This window comes from Sarcophilus harrisii, chromosome 4 (assembly GCF_902635505.1).
Source record: "Sarcophilus harrisii chromosome 4, mSarHar1.11, whole genome shotgun sequence".
In the NCBI taxonomy this organism is placed as follows: Eukaryota; Metazoa; Chordata; class Mammalia; order Dasyuromorphia; family Dasyuridae; genus Sarcophilus; species Sarcophilus harrisii.
The window spans coordinates 428,897,044-428,915,127 of record NC_045429.1 but is presented as its reverse complement, the minus strand read 5'-3'; the positions used below and the strand labels follow the sequence as shown (position 1 = coordinate 428,915,127).

The 18,084-nt window shown below is 37.7% G+C and overlaps 1 protein-coding gene across 3 annotated transcripts in view; it reads left to right on the top strand.

The window, feature by feature from the left end:
* AP2B1 (adaptor related protein complex 2 subunit beta 1) overlaps positions 1–18,084 on the top strand; it is a 121,102-nt gene that overhangs the window by 50,763 nt on the left and 52,255 nt on the right. For all 3 annotated transcript variants that reach the window (XM_031967583.1, XM_031967581.1, XM_031967582.1), the window contains exons 11-14: positions 1,040–1,205; positions 2,103–2,201; positions 6,909–7,168; positions 12,035–12,227. In XM_031967583.1, the coding sequence (XP_031823443.1) occupies positions 1,040–1,205; positions 2,103–2,201; positions 6,909–7,168; positions 12,035–12,227 (718 nt within the window). The remainder of the gene's footprint in view (positions 1–1,039; positions 1,206–2,102; positions 2,202–6,908; positions 7,169–12,034; positions 12,228–18,084) is intronic.

Below are 18,084 nucleotides of genomic sequence, written 5' to 3'. Positions count from 1 at the left end.
TTCATAATATTACAGCTTCTGGTCAGACTTGATGAGGATGTTCAGGGGCACATATTGGAGGGGAGAAAGCAAGAATGAGTTCCGGAGTTCATTGAAATGCATTTTGTAGTAAGGCAACTAGCTGGTTAGCAAAACCTGTTTATACTAAAAGAGGTTTGCAGAAAGTGGCTGCGGGAAGAAAGCAGGTGTTTATCTTGTCAGTGAGACAGGGGCTTGGCTTTTTTTCGTTGCTATTATTGATAAAGACGTTTTGCCATTCTTAACTTTGGAGCAAGGCTCATGTTATTGTTAAGTGTTTGGGGACTACTTGTGTCACTCCAGGATACCTTCTCTGCTTGGGAGCTGTCTTGGTCAAGAAGAAGGGTCCCCATGACAGAAAAAAGTAGACAGACTTCTTGAAGCCCTTCATGAGTTTTATTTGCTTCTCTTCAGCAGAGATGAATTGTGAGGGGGGAAAAGATCTGGATTTCTTAGATAAGAGAGGCCCTAGGATGAAAAGAGGCCCCTAAAACTCTTTGATTTTGGCTCCTCATCCGTTCTTAGTTGGTTTAAAACATCGGGCTCTATGGAAGCTGATGAATTTCTCTTTGCATTTGCTAAAATAGCATCCTTAGTTCATAATTGTGATATGAAAATAGACTGAGAAAATGGAAGCTCTTTTTGAGTTTTCTAAGAAAGAAAAATCCCATCGAAACAAAATTCAGGAGTTTGCCGAAAAGTGTGTGTGTGTGTGTGTGTATGTGCTGTCTAGTAAGATACTACAGAGAACAATTTAAGTCATTTTTAAAAAGTTGTGTTGTGGGTTATATTACATTATTTTTCATTCACATAATTTAGCTTTAGCAATGTGGTTTATTGTGCATTCATCCTAGTATCTGAATTGATTATTGCTGTGGTTTATGGTGCATTCACCTTAGTATCTCAGCTGACTATTGCTGTGGTTTGTGGTGCATTCACCCCAGCATCTCAACTTATTGTGTCTGTTGAATACAAATTTTGAGTTTGCCCTTTGTAATCAGATCTGTTTTTGTTGTATTAGGTATGAAAGTATTATTGCTACTCTCTGTGAGAACCTTGATTCCCTGGATGAGCCAGATGCTCGAGCTGCCATGATTTGGATTGTAGGAGAATATGCTGAGAGAATTGATAATGCAGATGAGCTCCTGGAGAGTTTCCTGGAGGGCTTCCATGATGAAAGTACCCAGGTAAGCTTTCTCTTTCCTTTACCCTGAGTCCTTCTTATGCAAGGAGTCAGGGAGGATTTTTCATTGGGGTTGCTCAGTACGGAATATATTTGAAATGGGATCATTACTGTACAAGATAATTGTTTTTCTCCCAAACTTCTGTACACTTTTTTTTTTTCTTGAGGCAACTGGGGTTAAATGACTTGCCCAGGATCACACAGCTAGAAAGTGTTAAGTGTCTAAGATCACATTTGAACTCAGGGCTGGTGCTCTATCCACTGCACCACCTAGCTGCCTCTTCTGTACACTTTTCAAGTTGTACTCACTAATTCCTGGCAAACCATAGAGTTCTGAGGCACAATTAAAATTTGATTACGACCTTTAAACCAACTGCTATGGGAGGAAGTTGACCAAGTTTGCCTGCTTATGACAATCTTAATAAATTGTCTTCAGATAACTCACATTTTAGACAAGCATCTTCTTAATTAAGCTGTTTATTACTTGAATTTATGAGAAGACCATCTCTTGGCTTGTCCCAAGGTGACTGCTGTTTCTATATACTCTTAAAATTGGAACTGCTAGGTAGCTTGTGGTTGGAAATAAATTATTTAGAAATTAGACTGGATCATATTTATAAAAAGATTATTGATTATCTGGCTCAGAAAACCAAAGCAATTATATTTGGCACCCAAAAAGTTGTAAGAAGAGAAAATTGGTGGAAGCTTTAAACGGTATACATCACATGAGGGCGAATTTTAGCTTTTAGTCAAATCACTAAAATTTTGTAGGGCACCAGACACTTTAAAGAGGGGAGATTACCACCTTAGAGATTTACTGTAGAAGATCTTTTTGTTGCTGTCAGGTGGTGAAAAAAAACCTCATTGACCTTATTATCCTTCTTGACTTATGTGTGTGTAGGTGCAGCTAACCCTGCTCACAGCAATAGTGAAGCTGTTTCTGAAGAAACCCTCAGAAACTCAGGAACTGGTCCAGCAGGTCTTGAGCTTGGCAACTCAGGTAAGGATGCTGAATAAATATAGATAGAATCTGAATTAACTATTTCTATTTCCTTGTGTATAATGAAATGGTCTCCAAGGAATGGTCAGTATGAGAGGCCTCAACCTGAAGAGTACACTGCCTTTCCGTGTCATAGGGTATTTTGATAATAAAATAAAGGAAATTTTCCACATTTGTTGAATTTGGGTAATTTACTATTTGTTTGTCTGAGTTGACTTTATGGGCACTTAAGAGTTAAATATGTTAATGAAGTAGTCTTTAATTTTTATCTTTTATTAAGAGTTTTTTGATGACTGAATTTGACAGTGCTTCTTTCTGAGTTACCATAGTTTATTGGTAGGAGATGGCAGGTGACCAAACCAGCAAAGCAGAATCCAGAAATGGAATCTTAGCAAGAGTGTCTTCATTGTTTTTCCTCCTAAATGTCTTCTCACTCAGTTTTTATTTATGATACTTTCTGGTATTAGTTGATATTCTACCCTCTTGAAAATGGGTATCAAAAAATTAAGCCATCTCTGAGAGCAGCCTGTTTTCCATTGCTTAGATAATTAGAAAAAATGAGGTCACAATTTAGATGAGAAGAATGAATGGAATTCTCTTTTCTCCTTTTGATAGCATCAAACATCTGCTTTGGAGAGGGGACTGTCAGATCTTTTTGTATCCTGAAAATGACTAAAAAGGATCATTTTGAGATTTGTGGGTTTTGCCACCTTTCACACAGATGTTTATGAGTTCAGTTTGGATTGAGATGTTCACTTGACCCTTTCTGGTTTTGTCTTTGTCATAGTATGGTTTTATAGACTTTGTACTTTTTGTTCCTGACTTTTATGCTGTCTTGTAGACTGGCACTTTGTCTTTAGTGTCTTCCTGTTTCATGTCTTCAGTCCAAGTTGTTCCTAATAACATATTTGAGCATCTTCCTTTCTCTGTAGAACACATGAGGATAGAGATTTGTGAGGAAAATTTTCTTTGTGACTTTGAGTTTAGAGAACTGCCTTTTAGTACTGAGGGTCCCATAGCCAGTGTGGCCTGGGGCTCCAAGGTCATGCACTCTGGCAGGCTGTTCTAGGATGAGCAACATTCTGGCTGTTGCTGGCTATGAAGGCAGCAGCTATTATTTTCCAGAATTGTAGAATCATAAGGTTGGCAGAGACCTTGTGAGATTTGCCACTATTCTGTAGGCCCGACTACTTTTTTTTTTTTTTTTGCAGAAACAGGGACTGGAGCTCTCAGACCTGCTGTTGGGCGATTATTTCACACTTTACACCAAGTGATGTTGTTCCCCAGTTTATTTTAATCACCTTGGCCTTTTCTCTCTTTTTAATTAACAAGAGGGGGACATAATGTGGCAAAGTGTACATAGAGAGATCAACCTCCCTCTGATGAATTCTTTGGCATCTTTTTGGCAATCTTAAGCCTCAAAGCTTATGGTTCTGAGCTGCACAAAACTGATGAAGCTGAAGACAGCATGGTTCAGGGGAGAGTGATGAAGTAAAGGGAGAGGTCACAGGTTTCTTTTGCTCCCTCTGTCACAACATTTAGTATGCCATTGAGAGCATAGGATTTATTTTCTGTAGAATAGTTATTTTCTGTCCTGTAGAGGTAATAAGACCTGGTGTTTTCCTGGATTGTTAAGAATTAAATGAAATATGTGCCAAGTCTGTTGTATCCCTTGATAATCAAAAAAGTTGGTAAATTAAAGTAGTATTAAAATTAAAAATTTCAGTTGGAAATTAAAAAAAAAAAACCCCAACAACCTTGAATTTAAGGACTGTTTCCAAGATTTCTTTCTTGTTTTTTTTGCTCATTTACTTGTTTTAAAGAGCTTGGTAACAAAACCAATAGTTATGACTGGCTTTCAAGCAAGCATCTTTTTTAGTGGAAGTCTCTCAGCTCTGCCACTGGAATGGAAGGGAATAAAGAGTTGTATAGCACTACTGTTGTATAGCCAGGCACTGTGCTAAATTTGGCATATTATTCTCATTTTACAGTTGAGGAAGCTGAGGCAAATAGAGGTGCCCAGGGTTACCCAGGTCTGTCTTCTTGACCCAGGACTCTACCCATTGCACCACCTATTGTTTTAGAGTCTATCTAATGGAAGAGAAGTAGAATGTGCTGTCCTGTCCAGTGGGTTCTGCCTTCTCCATAGCCTTTGGAATAGGGTTTTGAAACCACGACCTTTGGCCCCTAAGGAGCCCAAAGAGACTCAGAACTCAGTAGTCCTCTGGATGTTTAAAACTCACAGAATCACAGTCACAGAATCCCAGTAGCACCCTAAGGGCACACTAGCATCTGGCTTTTTCTCACAGATTTATATTCAGCCTGATTTGTGATGGTCTTTGGAGGAGCAGGAAGGCAGTGAAGTGCCTATATAAACGAGGCTATTATGAGTTTGAACTCAGTGATGGGGAATGAGCTTCTGGAAACCCTCTCTTTTTGATTTGGGCTTGAAGAGGGGAATTTACATATGTTTCTCCTCCAACAGTAGACATGGTTTTTCTGACGGGGAAAGGAAAATCAGTTTTGGCTTTGTATTGACAGATATTGTTGGGTAGTCTTTGTGAATTCTGCCTTTTTTAAACTCTGGTTCTAGTTTTTGGCTATTTTGCAGATGTCTCTTATAAAAGCTGAGTCTCCATGGAATTGATTTCCTTGAGGACACCCAACTATTAAGTCTTAGTGCCAGGACTAAGGTCTCCTGTTTCCAGATTCAATGCTCATTCCACTGCACCATGTTGGAGAGAACAGGTTTAGTGGGAAAGCTGATAAGCTCAATTTTTAATGCATTAATTTTAACTTGGACTGGAACATCCAGATGGAGATTTTTTTTTTTTTAAAGGCAGTCACAAAAGAGAGTTAGGAATTAACATTTGGGTGTTACTTGGATAGAGAAGTCAGATAATAGGAGTAGTAATGATAATAGCAGCTTATACAACTAGTTAAGTATCTGAGACTGGATTAGAACTCAGCTTTTCCTGACTCCAGGAGCGGCCCCTGCTTGGTAGTTCATGGAGACCTGACTCTCCAGAAGGTGTGACAACCCCTGCTGTGTCTTTCCTGTCTCTCATAGTGGTAGTTACTTGAGCTACTTCTTGTCACTGGCACTTCCATGAGCCTATGAAATTGGAAATTTCTTTGTTTGGTATTAATCTCATATTTATTCACTTTTCTTTCTGCTTCATTTTTCTTAGACCTTGTCCTTACTGGGACCTTTGGTGCTTAGTATCTGTTTTCCCAAAGTATGTTTGTTTTCTGGCTTAACTTTCTTGCATTGCACTTGATCTCACTATTCTCTCAAGCTGCCGTCTCTCATCTCTTCTTCCTTTTAGAGTCCAAGTTCTAGATGAGTTACCTGTCCTTGTAGCCTCTGTTCTTACCTCTTACTCACTTCTCAATCTCTGGCTTCCAGCCCCACCACTCCACTGAACTCTTTTCTTCCAGGTTACCAATAATCTATTAAGTTCTTAATGCTCTGGCTTTTTCTTATTATTTACTGTTGGGTTTGTATTTCAAAGAAGTTCCTGACAATAAGAAACCCTTCACATATACCAAATTCTTTAGAACAACGTCTGTGGTAGCAACAAAATAGTAACAAAATAGGTACCATCAATTGCAGAATAGCTAAACAAGCGATAGAGCACAATACTGAAAACCAAAGAAAGACTGAAGTCAGCCTAGGAAAAGTGAACAAGGCAGGAAAACAGTGTAGACAATGACTTAGCAATGGAAATGGAGAGAACAATAACCAAAATGATCAAAACTAAAATTGCGAAATTATAAAAACCAATGTTGGTCCCAAAGGAGAGATAAGAGAAGATCCTCTTGCTTTATAGGTATGTCAAAATCATGTGGGGGTAGGACTGGGTTTTTTGTTATTTGTTTGTGCTATATTGGTCAATTTTGCTGATTTTTTTTTTTCTCTTCCTCTTTTTTTTTTTTTTTTTTTAAATTCTTTGTTACAAGAAAACTTTTTAGGAAGAAGAAAGGAAAAGTTGGTACTAGAGGGATGATTCATGACTAAAGGACAGAAACTCTAATAGCTTGGACTGGGATATTGTATTTCCATGCTCAGAGCACTTTTATGTTTCCTTCATGGTTCAAATAGTTGAATTTGGTTAAGTGACCTCCAACATGAATGACAGAGAGGATTGTGCCCTGAGTTGCATGAGGGAATGTCTCAAGTACTTCAAAAGCAAAAAAAAAAAAATTGTTGTTTCTCATTAGATGAAAATTTTGGGAGATCTTTGCAGAACTCTCAGTCCCAAATTAAATGATTTTACTCTGTCATTGTACAAAGTGCTTTTTTAAAAATCAGTGCCTAAAATTACAGGTCAGAATTGACTTGGGTTGGCAAAAACTGAGAAGGAAATATTCTTTAGACAGAGATTTAAGTAAAAGACATAAGGAGATGATGTAAAATTTGCTTAATTTTTTTGGCACTGTATTTTAAACTTATAAGATATCTCCAAAACTCATACATTTATATTTAGTTTTTGTAGTTTTTCCTTTATTTTAGTTTATCTTTAACTTTCGAATGACATTTTTCAATCTTATTCTGTGCTGAGTTAAAGAACATAAGATGACTCTTTGGAAAAGGCTACATTTCATCCACATGATGCATCATATTTACACTGAACATTGTAAAATAAAGAAGTTTACGGTTCTCCACACAAATTAAAAACCAAAAAACTCCTTGGTTTTCTTTAGGATTCTGATAATCCTGACCTTCGGGATCGAGGCTATATCTACTGGCGCCTTCTTTCCACGGATCCTGTGACAGCTAAAGAAGTAGTCTTATCTGAAAAGCCCCTGATCTCTGAGGAGACAGACCTGATTGAGCCTACTCTCTTGGATGAACTGATCTGTCACATCGGTTCTTTGGCCTCTGTATATCATAAGCCTCCCAATGCTTTTGTCGAGGGGAGCCATGGGATCCACCGTAAACACTTACCCATTCATCACGGGAGGTAAGCACCTTGGAGAGAGATTTCAGTGAAGTGGGACAGAGGGGGAGACTTCTGAGAAGATAGTCCCTACTGTGGGCTGCTCTCATTTTGTTGTGGGTCAGAAACTGTGAGCTCAGACTCAGGGAACTTATAATTATTGATGTCAAAAGAGCAAGCTTGTTGCTCATTATCAGATAGTTGGGCAAGTTCAGTTCCTCATCAAAGTTGGTGGCTGAGCGATTTAGATGAAAAACAACTTTTAAAAAATATTGCATTTAAGTTCCATGTTGTGGGGATGTTTTTATAAATAAAAGCCAAGATGTTAAAGCAATCACAAACAACATTTCTAAGCTTGTCAGGCTAGTAAAACATTATTGTTATCTGCCTTGGTATCAGACATGGAAAAGATTGGTCCAGATTGATGGAAATCCCTCTTGTGGGTATTCTCAGGGAGCTAGATTTGTAGCAAGAGCCATCTTTAGAGAGTTTACAATTCAGTGATCTGAAAACTAGATTATTTCCTGACCAAACTTCTGTTAAGAAAAAGCCAAATTCATTGAAATGGGTTGGCTTTATTTATCATCATTCAACCAGTTGTAGTTTGTGAAACCTTTTTATTCCTGTCACAACACTTAGAAATGCCAGTCTCCATTACTAGATTAATGTTAGCCCTTCCATAATCACTGAAATCTGGGATGGACCAGTCCCTTTCACGCTGACATCCAGGAGTTGCCTCCCAGGAGTTCAGTGTTTGCTGTGAAATCCCTTGAGGTAGGCCATTTCAGACAGAAAGAATAGATCTGAAATGGAAGAATGAAGGGGGATGTAGAAGGTGCTGAAGGATAAATGAGAAACTGCTCCGTTTTCTCTCTAGTTGCCAAGTAGTTGTCAACATAACATGTCAGTTATCCTCCAGCATCCCTCCAGTCTTACTAAAAAAAAAAATGAAGGCTCATCTCTGGCATGGATTTGCCTGTGGTCTCTGGCCAGAGGGTTGGCTTCCAAGCTTGGCCTGGCTTCCTTCCCCTTTCATGGCTCTGTGGCTAGGCCACGGTTCTCATGACTAGACCAGGTCAGTAGTGGCCAGTCAGACGGTATTTCTTCAGTGTCCTTCTCTAACAGACTGTATAGACAGAGACTCTGACCAGGGACTTGGGTTCTTTTGGGACATGGTAGCCTTTCCTTTTTTTCCATTTTTCTCCATTTTTCTGTGGTTAGTATTTTGCCTTTATGAGTGACATGTTAAATATTTGCCTAAAGAAGCTATTAAAATTCATAAGGCTTTTCTTAAAAATGTTACATGAGAGGTAAAATATAGAAATTTATTGCTTTATTGTTTACAATAAAAGGAAACAGTCTTTTTAGAAAAATGATAAGATGATCCTTAATACCAGCTTTTTAATCTCTATACCTATTAATTAATTAATTGTGAGGCAGTAGGGGAGGGAGGGGTTAAGTGACTTGCCAATGTCAAAGGTCCGAGGCCTGATTTAAACTCTTGACTCCAGGGTGGATGCTCTATCCATTGTACCACCTAGTATCCCTTAATCTCCTAATAGAAATCAAGTGACATTGTTTTCAGGACAGGAAAAGCCTCACTTTAGAATTTGCTCCCCAGGGCCAGATCCTTGTTTGGGGAGTATCTGGATGGGCCTGTGGTTTCCTTAGTGTAGGAAACTTCCCAGTGAGAAAACTCTTTCTACTGAGACAGCAGCCATCTGCTCCTCAGACTGCACAGTCGCTTCCCCATAACACGGGTCATGCTGCCCTGGAGTGTGATTTCTTTGGATACTAATTATTAATTTGCTTGCTCCAGAGTAACAAGGAGCTCTGGGTAGCCTGCTTCCCCCTTAACCCTTGTGACCTATGGAATGACCCACTGGGCTTCCAGGTCCTTTTTCTAAGTAGTTGTCAAATATAAGGGGGAAAATTGTAAGCACATTTTTTTCTGGGGCCCAGCGAAAGAAATAAAGCCAATCTTTAAACTTTTCAAGGAAACTTCTTATTTAAAGCCCTTTTTTGGTTGTTGGTCTCTGAATTGGTTGTTTGATGATTTGTTTTATGATCCTTTTCCTGATAACATTTTTGAGCTGCTGCCACCATTTTGCTGCCATTTTTAAACAAGAAATTTAGTTGGCCCAAAAGGATTCCTCTTTTAACAAGCTCCATGGCTGATGGTATGCTTTTGGAAGCATTGCTGACACCGGTAATTTTGAAAGATTGCTTTAGGATTAACCTTTACCATTCTTTCCCATGAGTTGTTGATGGAAATCCCTTCCTTGTGTGTATATGTGTGGGGATGTGTATGTTTTTTGTTTTGTTTTTTGCTGAGGCAATTGGGGTCAGGTGACTTACCCAAGGTCACACAGCTAAGGAGTGTTAAGTGTCTGAAGTCATATTTGAACTGAGGTCCTGCTGACTTCAGGGTTGGTGCTCTTTCTGCTGTGCCACTTAGCTGCCCTATGTGTATGTTTTAAAAATAAATTATAGTATTTTCTTACATATTACTCTGTGGTAGATACACAAGTAGGGTTTTGGGCATAAGATATGAATGTAGTGGAATATTGGGATATTCCTGGCCAATTTTTTCCCTTTTACCTTCCTCCTGCACTTAACATTGATTACCTTCTTGAAGTTTGCTATTTCTTTGGTTTCTATAATTAAGATCTACTTTTACTCTTTTGTTGGATTGTTTTTTTGTACTCTTTATGGCATTCTTTATCCTTCCCTATTCCCTGTCCATTAGGCCATATGGGTATGATGTCAAAGCCCTTTATGCTGCTTTCAATTACATGGTCTCAAAAGAATTTAGTAATTCTTGTGGTTTTCACTGTTGCTTGTACAAGAACTTTTGACTAATTTGTTCTCTAGCACAGATCTTTCTCTTCTTTTACCTCCCATTTGGGAATAGCACCTTACTAAAAAGTTAAGCTTGAAAACTGATCTCATCTTTTCAGTATTCCATTTAATTTTTTTCTGTTTTACCATTAGTAGTGCCACTGTTTTCCTGGTACTTCTATCACCCTCTTTCCTTGCCTTCCTCCTCCCTTTCCTTCCCTTTTTCCCTCTCTTTCCTTCCACCCTTCCTTGTCTCCCCCCTTCCCTCCATTGCCTTTTTCCTCCCTCTCTTTCCTTCCTCTCATTTCTTCTCTCCCTTCCCGCTTTTCTCCCTTCTTTTTTTCTTTTCTCTCCCCTTTCTTCCTTTCCATCTTTCAAATTTTATATTGATAACCTTTGTGACACCATAATATTTTCCAGTATTATGCTCTGCTTCTCAAACCATCTTTTGCATTAAAAAACAAACAAATAAGCAAAAATCAACCTAAAGAGTTACTGTGTCATCTGGAATTTCTTTCCCTCTTCCTTTCCTTGACAAGAGAAAGATATTTCAGCATCTCTCCTTTGGGAATAATATTATCCTTACATCTAATCTGAATTTAACTGCTTTTTTGTTTTTCATTCACATTATTGTAGTGATTATATATTGTTTTCTTAGTCCTTTTTAACTCTGCATCAGTTGATAAAAGACTAACTTCTTTCCTCCCCCCACTCCCACATCATCCATTACTAAATTCTGTCAATTCTGTTCAGTATTTTTTGGATCTGTGTCTCCCTTTTGAATTTTCACAACTATCATTGTTTTGGACTTAATCATCTTATTTTCAGCTGAGATATGTTAGCAGCTAATTTCTCTGTCTTCATTTTCTTCATGTACATTCGTTATACAGTTGGCTGCTTCTATATCATTTTCATCATATCCAAGAATTTGAGAACCTACAGTGGCTTATCCTTGCTGATCACATCTAATCTAAACTCCCCAAACTCGTGTTCTAGGCTCCTCACAGAATCTTTTTCTTCTTTTCCTCCCTGTCTTCCTTCAAGTCCCTATTAGTCTTATCAAGGTCATTTCTCAACATGTGGCCTCAAAAAGGACTAGTTGGAGGCAATTTCCAGAATATTTTAAGGTCTCAAGACCTCAATGAGATTAGTCGAAAGAAATGTTCTAATAACACATCTTGGAAAAATAAAATAAATGACAAGTTCTCTGAGAGAAAGTTCTGTTGACCAGTCTGTGATATGGTTGCCAGACCAGCTGTATCAATGTATACATCTGGGATAAGCATCGTACACAGTGAATTTGGTCTAGAATTGCATTAAGGGAAGGGTTGACTAGATGGCATGTAAGCAATTTCAGAGAGCTTTAAACTGGTCCATGACACAAAAATCCATCGTTTTTATTAAGGATATTTTCTAGGTAATGTTATTTTGGGAAAGAGGGACTGTGGAACATCATAATTTTTAATGCATCCATCAGAATTGCAGGTGACCCAAAAATCAAGAAAACCAAAATGTCTTTTTTTTTTTTTATTTTATTCTTTTTTATTTATTTATTTATTTTTTAATTTAATAGCCTTTTATTTACAAGATATATGCATGGGTAACTTTACAGCATTAACAATTGCCAAACCTCTTGTTCCAATTTTTCACCTCTTACCCCCCCACCCCCTCCCCCAGATGGCAGGATGACCAGTAGATGTTAAGTACATTAAAATATAAATTAGATACACAATAAGTATACATGACCAAAACGTTACAAAATGTCTTTTTGCTCTTTGTCTCAAAATCTGTTCTATGAGAGAACTAAAGTCAAGTGATGAGTCAAAAGTTATTGACCATTTGTGGGTGGAGTTACATCAAAGATGGCAGGAAGCCTTCTAGGGGACAACACAAATAGGTGGTTGAAGAAGTGGGTATAAATCGAGAATGCTTTTGTTTATTCATGTCTGTAGTGCTTTCTTAATATAGTATATGTTGGTCACCTATTTTGTTTTTTAACATTTTCTAGATGGAACTGATTTTTCCATGTTGTTTTTCTCATTACTACAGCACTGATGCTGGAGACAGTCCTGTTGGCGCCACTGCCACGACCAATCTGGAACAGCCTCAAGTCATCCCTTCTCAAGGTGACCTGCTGGGCGATCTTCTGAACCTCGATCTGGGGCCCCCTGTCAATGTGCCACAGGTTTCCTCTATGCAGATGGGGGCCGTCGACCTCTTAGGAGGAGGCTTGGACAGTCTGGTAAGCATCTCTCCTTGTCTCTTCTTGGTCATGTGTAGTCTTTGCTTTGCTAACAAGACCTTGGTTTATGCTGTTTGGTGTGGTCAGTGGTCTGGATATCCTCCTAAGCAGTAATATTCTTTGATGGAAGATAGGGATCACATCGACTGTTGTTCTTTGGCTTGGGACATTTCTGCAGGTTTATGGGATGGATTTTCTTAGCTAGTTTCAAAATAGAAAGCACTTTGGTGTTTCAGGAATTGTTGCTTATAGATTGATGTATTTGAGCATCTTTCTGGAGTTGATTAGAGTGGAAACTGCATGACTACTTTTCATTTTCTTTTTTCCTTCCTTCTGGTCCTGCTTCCAATTAAATTAGCTTCTGGGATTGTGATACAAAAAGGCTTGTGGTCAGCAGTTTTTGTAAACATTGCCACCTTTGGGTTCAGGAGTCAAAAGTAGCTCGAGCTCGGAATGAGAGGAGATAAGTTAGGGAGGGATTTTACAGGGACTGTAAGGTGGAGTAATACAAGGCTCCTCAATGGGTTCCTGGTATTTGGATGCAGCTCTTGCCAGCCGGACATTTGGAGCACATCACATTTGTTTGCAAGTGACATGTTTTGTCCATTTGATTCATTTCCCATTTTTAGAAATTAAAGGCAAATATTCCCAAAAATAAGTGTGTCCTTCCAGAGGCTTGTAACTAAGACAGTGGTTTTCTGTGGCATCTACATGGGACTCACATCTGGGAGCAGTAGGATTTCCTGAAATTAATGCCAACCCAATGGATATTTTTGGTTTCTGACAGACAGAGGAAAGAAGCCTGCATGCATTGCTATGAGGCATTCTAATGGACAGATACTGCTTCCAGTTATGCAAATACACAAGCAATTTCATGTTTGTTTTTTGGAAATAACGTTTTAACTTTCTGGGTAGAATTTTAAGGGAAGTGAGGAGTAGCCCTTGTGAATAATACCATAAAAGGCCCAACTCCATATGGTCATTCCTGCAGTGAAGCACTATAACCAAATTCCTCTTGTATTTTGCAGTCACCTTCCAGTTTTTGGAAATAGATTTATGACCTTTCAAATCATTGGTATAGAAGCACTCCAAATTTCTTTAAGAGGTAGCAGCATGCCCCCTTTCATCCTTTTTATGCACCAAGAAAAGTATTCGATTGACAGTTACTCTAACCTGTGCCTCATAGTTCGTAACTTGTTTAGCCATTCCCCAGATGGCGCGCATTTAGACATCTCTTCAGTTTCTTGTTCTTTGTCACCATAAAGCTGCTATAAATATTTTAGAACATATAGCTTCTTTTGAATTTTCCCTGATTACATTAGGAAACAGATCTAATAGTGGTATTGCTAGGTCAAAGAATATATGCAGTTCGTAAAACTTGTATGGGCATAATTCCAGATTGTTCTTCATAATGGACGGATTAGTTCACAGTTCCACCAACAATTTTTAGAGTCCCAATTTTTCCACATCTGTGCTACCATTAGTCATTTTCTTCTTTCATTTTAGCCAATCTAGTAGATGTGAGAGAGCTCAAAATATTTTTAATATGCATGTCTCTAATCAATAATAATTTGGAGTATTTTTTCATTTGACTACATATAACTTTGATTTCTTCTTAGGAAAAGTGCCTGTTCATACTTTGATCATTTATCATTTGAGGGAATGACTAGTATCCTTATATATTTGACAAAGTTCTCTGTATAGTTGAGATATGAGACCTTTGTCCTAGAAACTTCTATGAAAATTCCTGCCTCTCCCCATTTTTCTGTTTTCCTTTGAAGATTTTAATTACATTGGTTTTATTTATACAAAAACTTTAAAACTTAATGTAATCAGAATTATTCATTTTATATCCTACAATGATATCTCATTTGTACATAAATATTCTTTTGTTGTATATGCTAAGTAATATGTTCCATTTTTTGCCCAATTTACTTATGATATTTCCCTTTGTATCTAGGTCACATTTTCATTTTTACTTTATATTGGCAGATAGTGTAAGATATTGGTTTCTACCCAGTTTATTTATGTCAGTCCATTTTCCAGCTTTCTTTTCTTTTCTTTCTTTTTTTTTCCCCTGAAGCAATTGGGGTTAAGTGATTTGCCCAGGGTCACACAGCTAGGAAGTGTTAAAGGTCTGAGGTCAGATTTGAACTCAGGTCCTCTTGACTTCAGGGCTTTGATAATTCTTGCCTTATATTGTGATACTGCTAAACCTCTTTCCTTTCCCCCTTTTTTTTTTTTCCATTAATTCCTTTGGCATTCTTGATTTTTTTTTTTTTTTGTTCTTCCAAATGAATTTTTTTTTAGCTCAAAAATTATTTGGGGTGTAATTTAAATATTGAGATGGTGTTTGATAAATAGATTAGTTTGAGTAGAATAGGCATTTTTGTTACATTGGCTCTCTGCCCACTCATGAAAAATTAATATTTCTTCAGTTATTAATCTGACCATATTTGTATAAAACATGTTTTATAATTATGTTCTTATAGTCTGTAGGTTTGTTTTGGCAAGTATATTTTATGGTATCTCTTTACTGAGTAACACATTTTGTGATAGATCCTCTGGAGCCCTGGCCTTGATCAGAGGCCTTTTATCTTTGGAAGTTATTTTTCTTTATAAAAATGTTGTCCTGTTATAAATTGTTCTTTCAGGTTGAGTTCAACTCACTCTGCAGCAGCTTACTCGCACTGAAATCATCATTTTAGTCATTTCTTATGAGGTGCTAAGTAGATATCCCATTGCATTGTTGTACCCTGTTTTGTAGATAGGCATCAGGTTACTGTGACCATTCAGAATTATTCTTTAATTGGATTCTTAAAACTACAGGTATGACTCATGCTGTTACTCCTAGTTTTCTCAAGCCATAAAACTAAACTCATTATTCCTCCACAATGGAAAGATAGGGTTCTCCCTTTATCCCCCCTCAAAGGAAAAGAAATTGAATGAAAACAAAACCCTATATGCTAGAAATTTCACTTCTCTTCCTTTCACTTTTTCTCTGCTTTCAGAGGATTAGTAGAGAGTAATTATTAGAGAAGCTTTGGTCTTGATCTCTTAAATGATATTCTTTAACTTAGTTGTGATTATTGGCCAAACGAAGGTGTCAATTCAGTGACCCAGTTTGGAAAGGAGCCTGCTACAACTTAATACTGAGGAATGGTCATAACTTTAGTTAGAAAATGAATTTGTAAAGTAAACTCATAAAATGGTGCACTTCTTATGAAATGCTCTATATCAGCGATTTGGCCCTTGACTTTGGCCTTTGACTAACATTCCAAACTTGGAATGAAGGCATGTTAAGGATGCTTTAAATATCAGCAATGGCTTCTTGTAAAAAATCTGTTTTCTTATAAGCTTGTTTCCTTGTGCCATATATGTTGATGTGGCAGATACAAGTGGTACTTTGCCAACCTCTCACTTTTCTTCTGTTCTCTTGTCTCTGGAATACTTTTTATATTCAGATTTGTATAAGAGAAAGTCAGAATGTATGTGCACCTAATGTTCAGTCAGCATTGAAAGGCTCAGGTGTTATTTTATTATTGTCCAAGAGAATAAGTTTGTCTTCTGTCTTGGAGTGCTTTTTATTTTATTTCAACAAGTATTTGACTTTCTCCTGTCTGTGAGGATGTTACACAGAAGAGAATACCATGATCTCTGCCCCCACCAAGCTTGAGGATGTCCAAGTTAGATCTCACACACCCATAGTATGAAGTGGATGCGAGTTGAGAAATTAGAAAGCAGATGCTCTAAAAGTAAGTGCTTTTGGTTTGGTTGGTCCTTGGGAAGCTGTGGGATAGACTGGGTTAGAGTTTAAAGGGTCTAGGGATTGGAGTATGGTTCCTCTACTGTGGGCAGTTCCTATTGTCCATGAGTAGGGCAGCTTGGAACTTTCTTTGCACCTTTTTTTCCTGCAGGCAAGTTAAGAGGTGAAGAGAGATTAGACTGGATCCCAGGGCATTCTTACCTGCTTGGGAAGATGATGAAGATGAGTAGTGTTTGGGATGTTTTGAGTTTGAGGATTCAGTAGAACATCCAAGTTAATTTATCTGAGGAAGATTTTGAAATGCTGATATAGTTTGAGAGTTACATCATCCAAGCATTTAGCTCTGATTGTTGCCAGGCATGGGAGATAGATACACACCCAGAATTAAGAAAAAAAAAATCCTTGCTTTCCAAGAGCTTATGAAGAATTGGGAAATAAATAGATGACTGGCTTGGGGGGGTCCTCTCTAAATGGAGGTTTGGAGAGGAACTTCCTCTCCACCTTCAATTTAGAGGGTTCTGATGATTAATGAAGACCAAAGCTGATCTGATTTTCAACATGATCAGGATCCTGGAAGTCCAAGGAGTGTAGCTGAATGGGAAATAAAGAGCCAAATTATGAGCCATTTTTTAGATCAGGAAGGTTCCTGTTCCAACTTCTTATACTTCACTGTATTCACAGAGATTATAGTATATGATAACAGGTGGATAAAGATAGTGATGCATGTAGATATATCACTCACAAACATGTGATGTGAAAGCATAAGAAATGAGACTGCTTTACAAACATGGTTTTGCTATGAATCCCAATAGTATGTATCCTGTGTGGGCAAACTGGATAAATCTGGTTTTCTACAGTGGTTTTTACATTTTTAAGTAAAGTTTTATTGTATTGAAAAATGTAGTAATTGTTCTTAGTTCACTGACCCTCATGCAAAAAGGCAACAGTTGGCTGACCCTTATCTAGACAGTTAGGCACCACCTCCTGTGAAGTTTTTGGATCCTCCTCTTCCCCAGGGAGAGCCCCTTCTTTCCTTTGCCCTTAGATCCCAGGTCTCTTTGCCCTTGACTTTTGCATTGCTAGTCCAGCTACAAAACCACTTCACTTGCCTTGTTGTTCCAGTATATTTGCTTGCATCTTTGTTATATTTCTGCTTCTTGTATACCAGTTTAGGATATAAAAAGCACATGGTGTATTATTAGCATAGTGCCAAGCACAAAGCAGGCACTATACAGATAGTTATTCCTTCCCCATAAGAGTAGAAGGCTGTTTCTTCTATTGGATGCTTATTTCCTTTCTCCTTATTTCCATCTCTTGCCTTGTGGTTTCTGCAGAGAGTTTCTTTTCTCTTGTTACCAAGAAAAATGGGGAATGGGTATCTTCCATTTCTGCTGCCTCAATCCTATGCTAATGATATTTATCCTTTTTAAAAACCACTGAGATATAGCCCATTTCAGATTGACTACTTTCCTGAGATGTGAATAGGATACCCACTGTCATAATAGGAACTAAGTTAATGGTGAATTTCCCTATAGTCCTTTATCCTGACTGCTGAAGCCCTTCTTTCCCTCTCTCTCTCTCTCTCTCTCTCTCTAAATGAGTTTTTTAAAGGATACTGTTTTTTTCTTCCCTCAATAATAAAAGCTTAATGGTTTGGCTTGGGATGTAGATCGATCATTTAACCTTATATGATTGATTTGTTGTACCAATGTTAGTGTAACATTCATGCTTTTTTTTTTTAACTGTCTTCATTTTGTGTTTGAAAGTATTGATCTTTTTCTGGAGACTAATTATTCAAAGCAATGTGACTTTTTTCATAGTTGGGTCTGCCTCTTAACAAGTCTTTCTGATTTATTTGGTATGGGATAGGAAGTGACATGATATCTAAGTTCAACACCGTAGTACTTTTTTGGGGAGGAGGAACATCTTTGACACTCAGTCTGACATCTGTATAGCTTTTTAAGGTTATACTTGAATTGCTGGAATTTGACTTTTACTTTCAGGCTATCAGGAGAAATCTTGACTAAGTTATACCCTTCTATTCATTAAAGCCTATGCATTATTCCATTTGGATTTGTGATGTTAATTAAT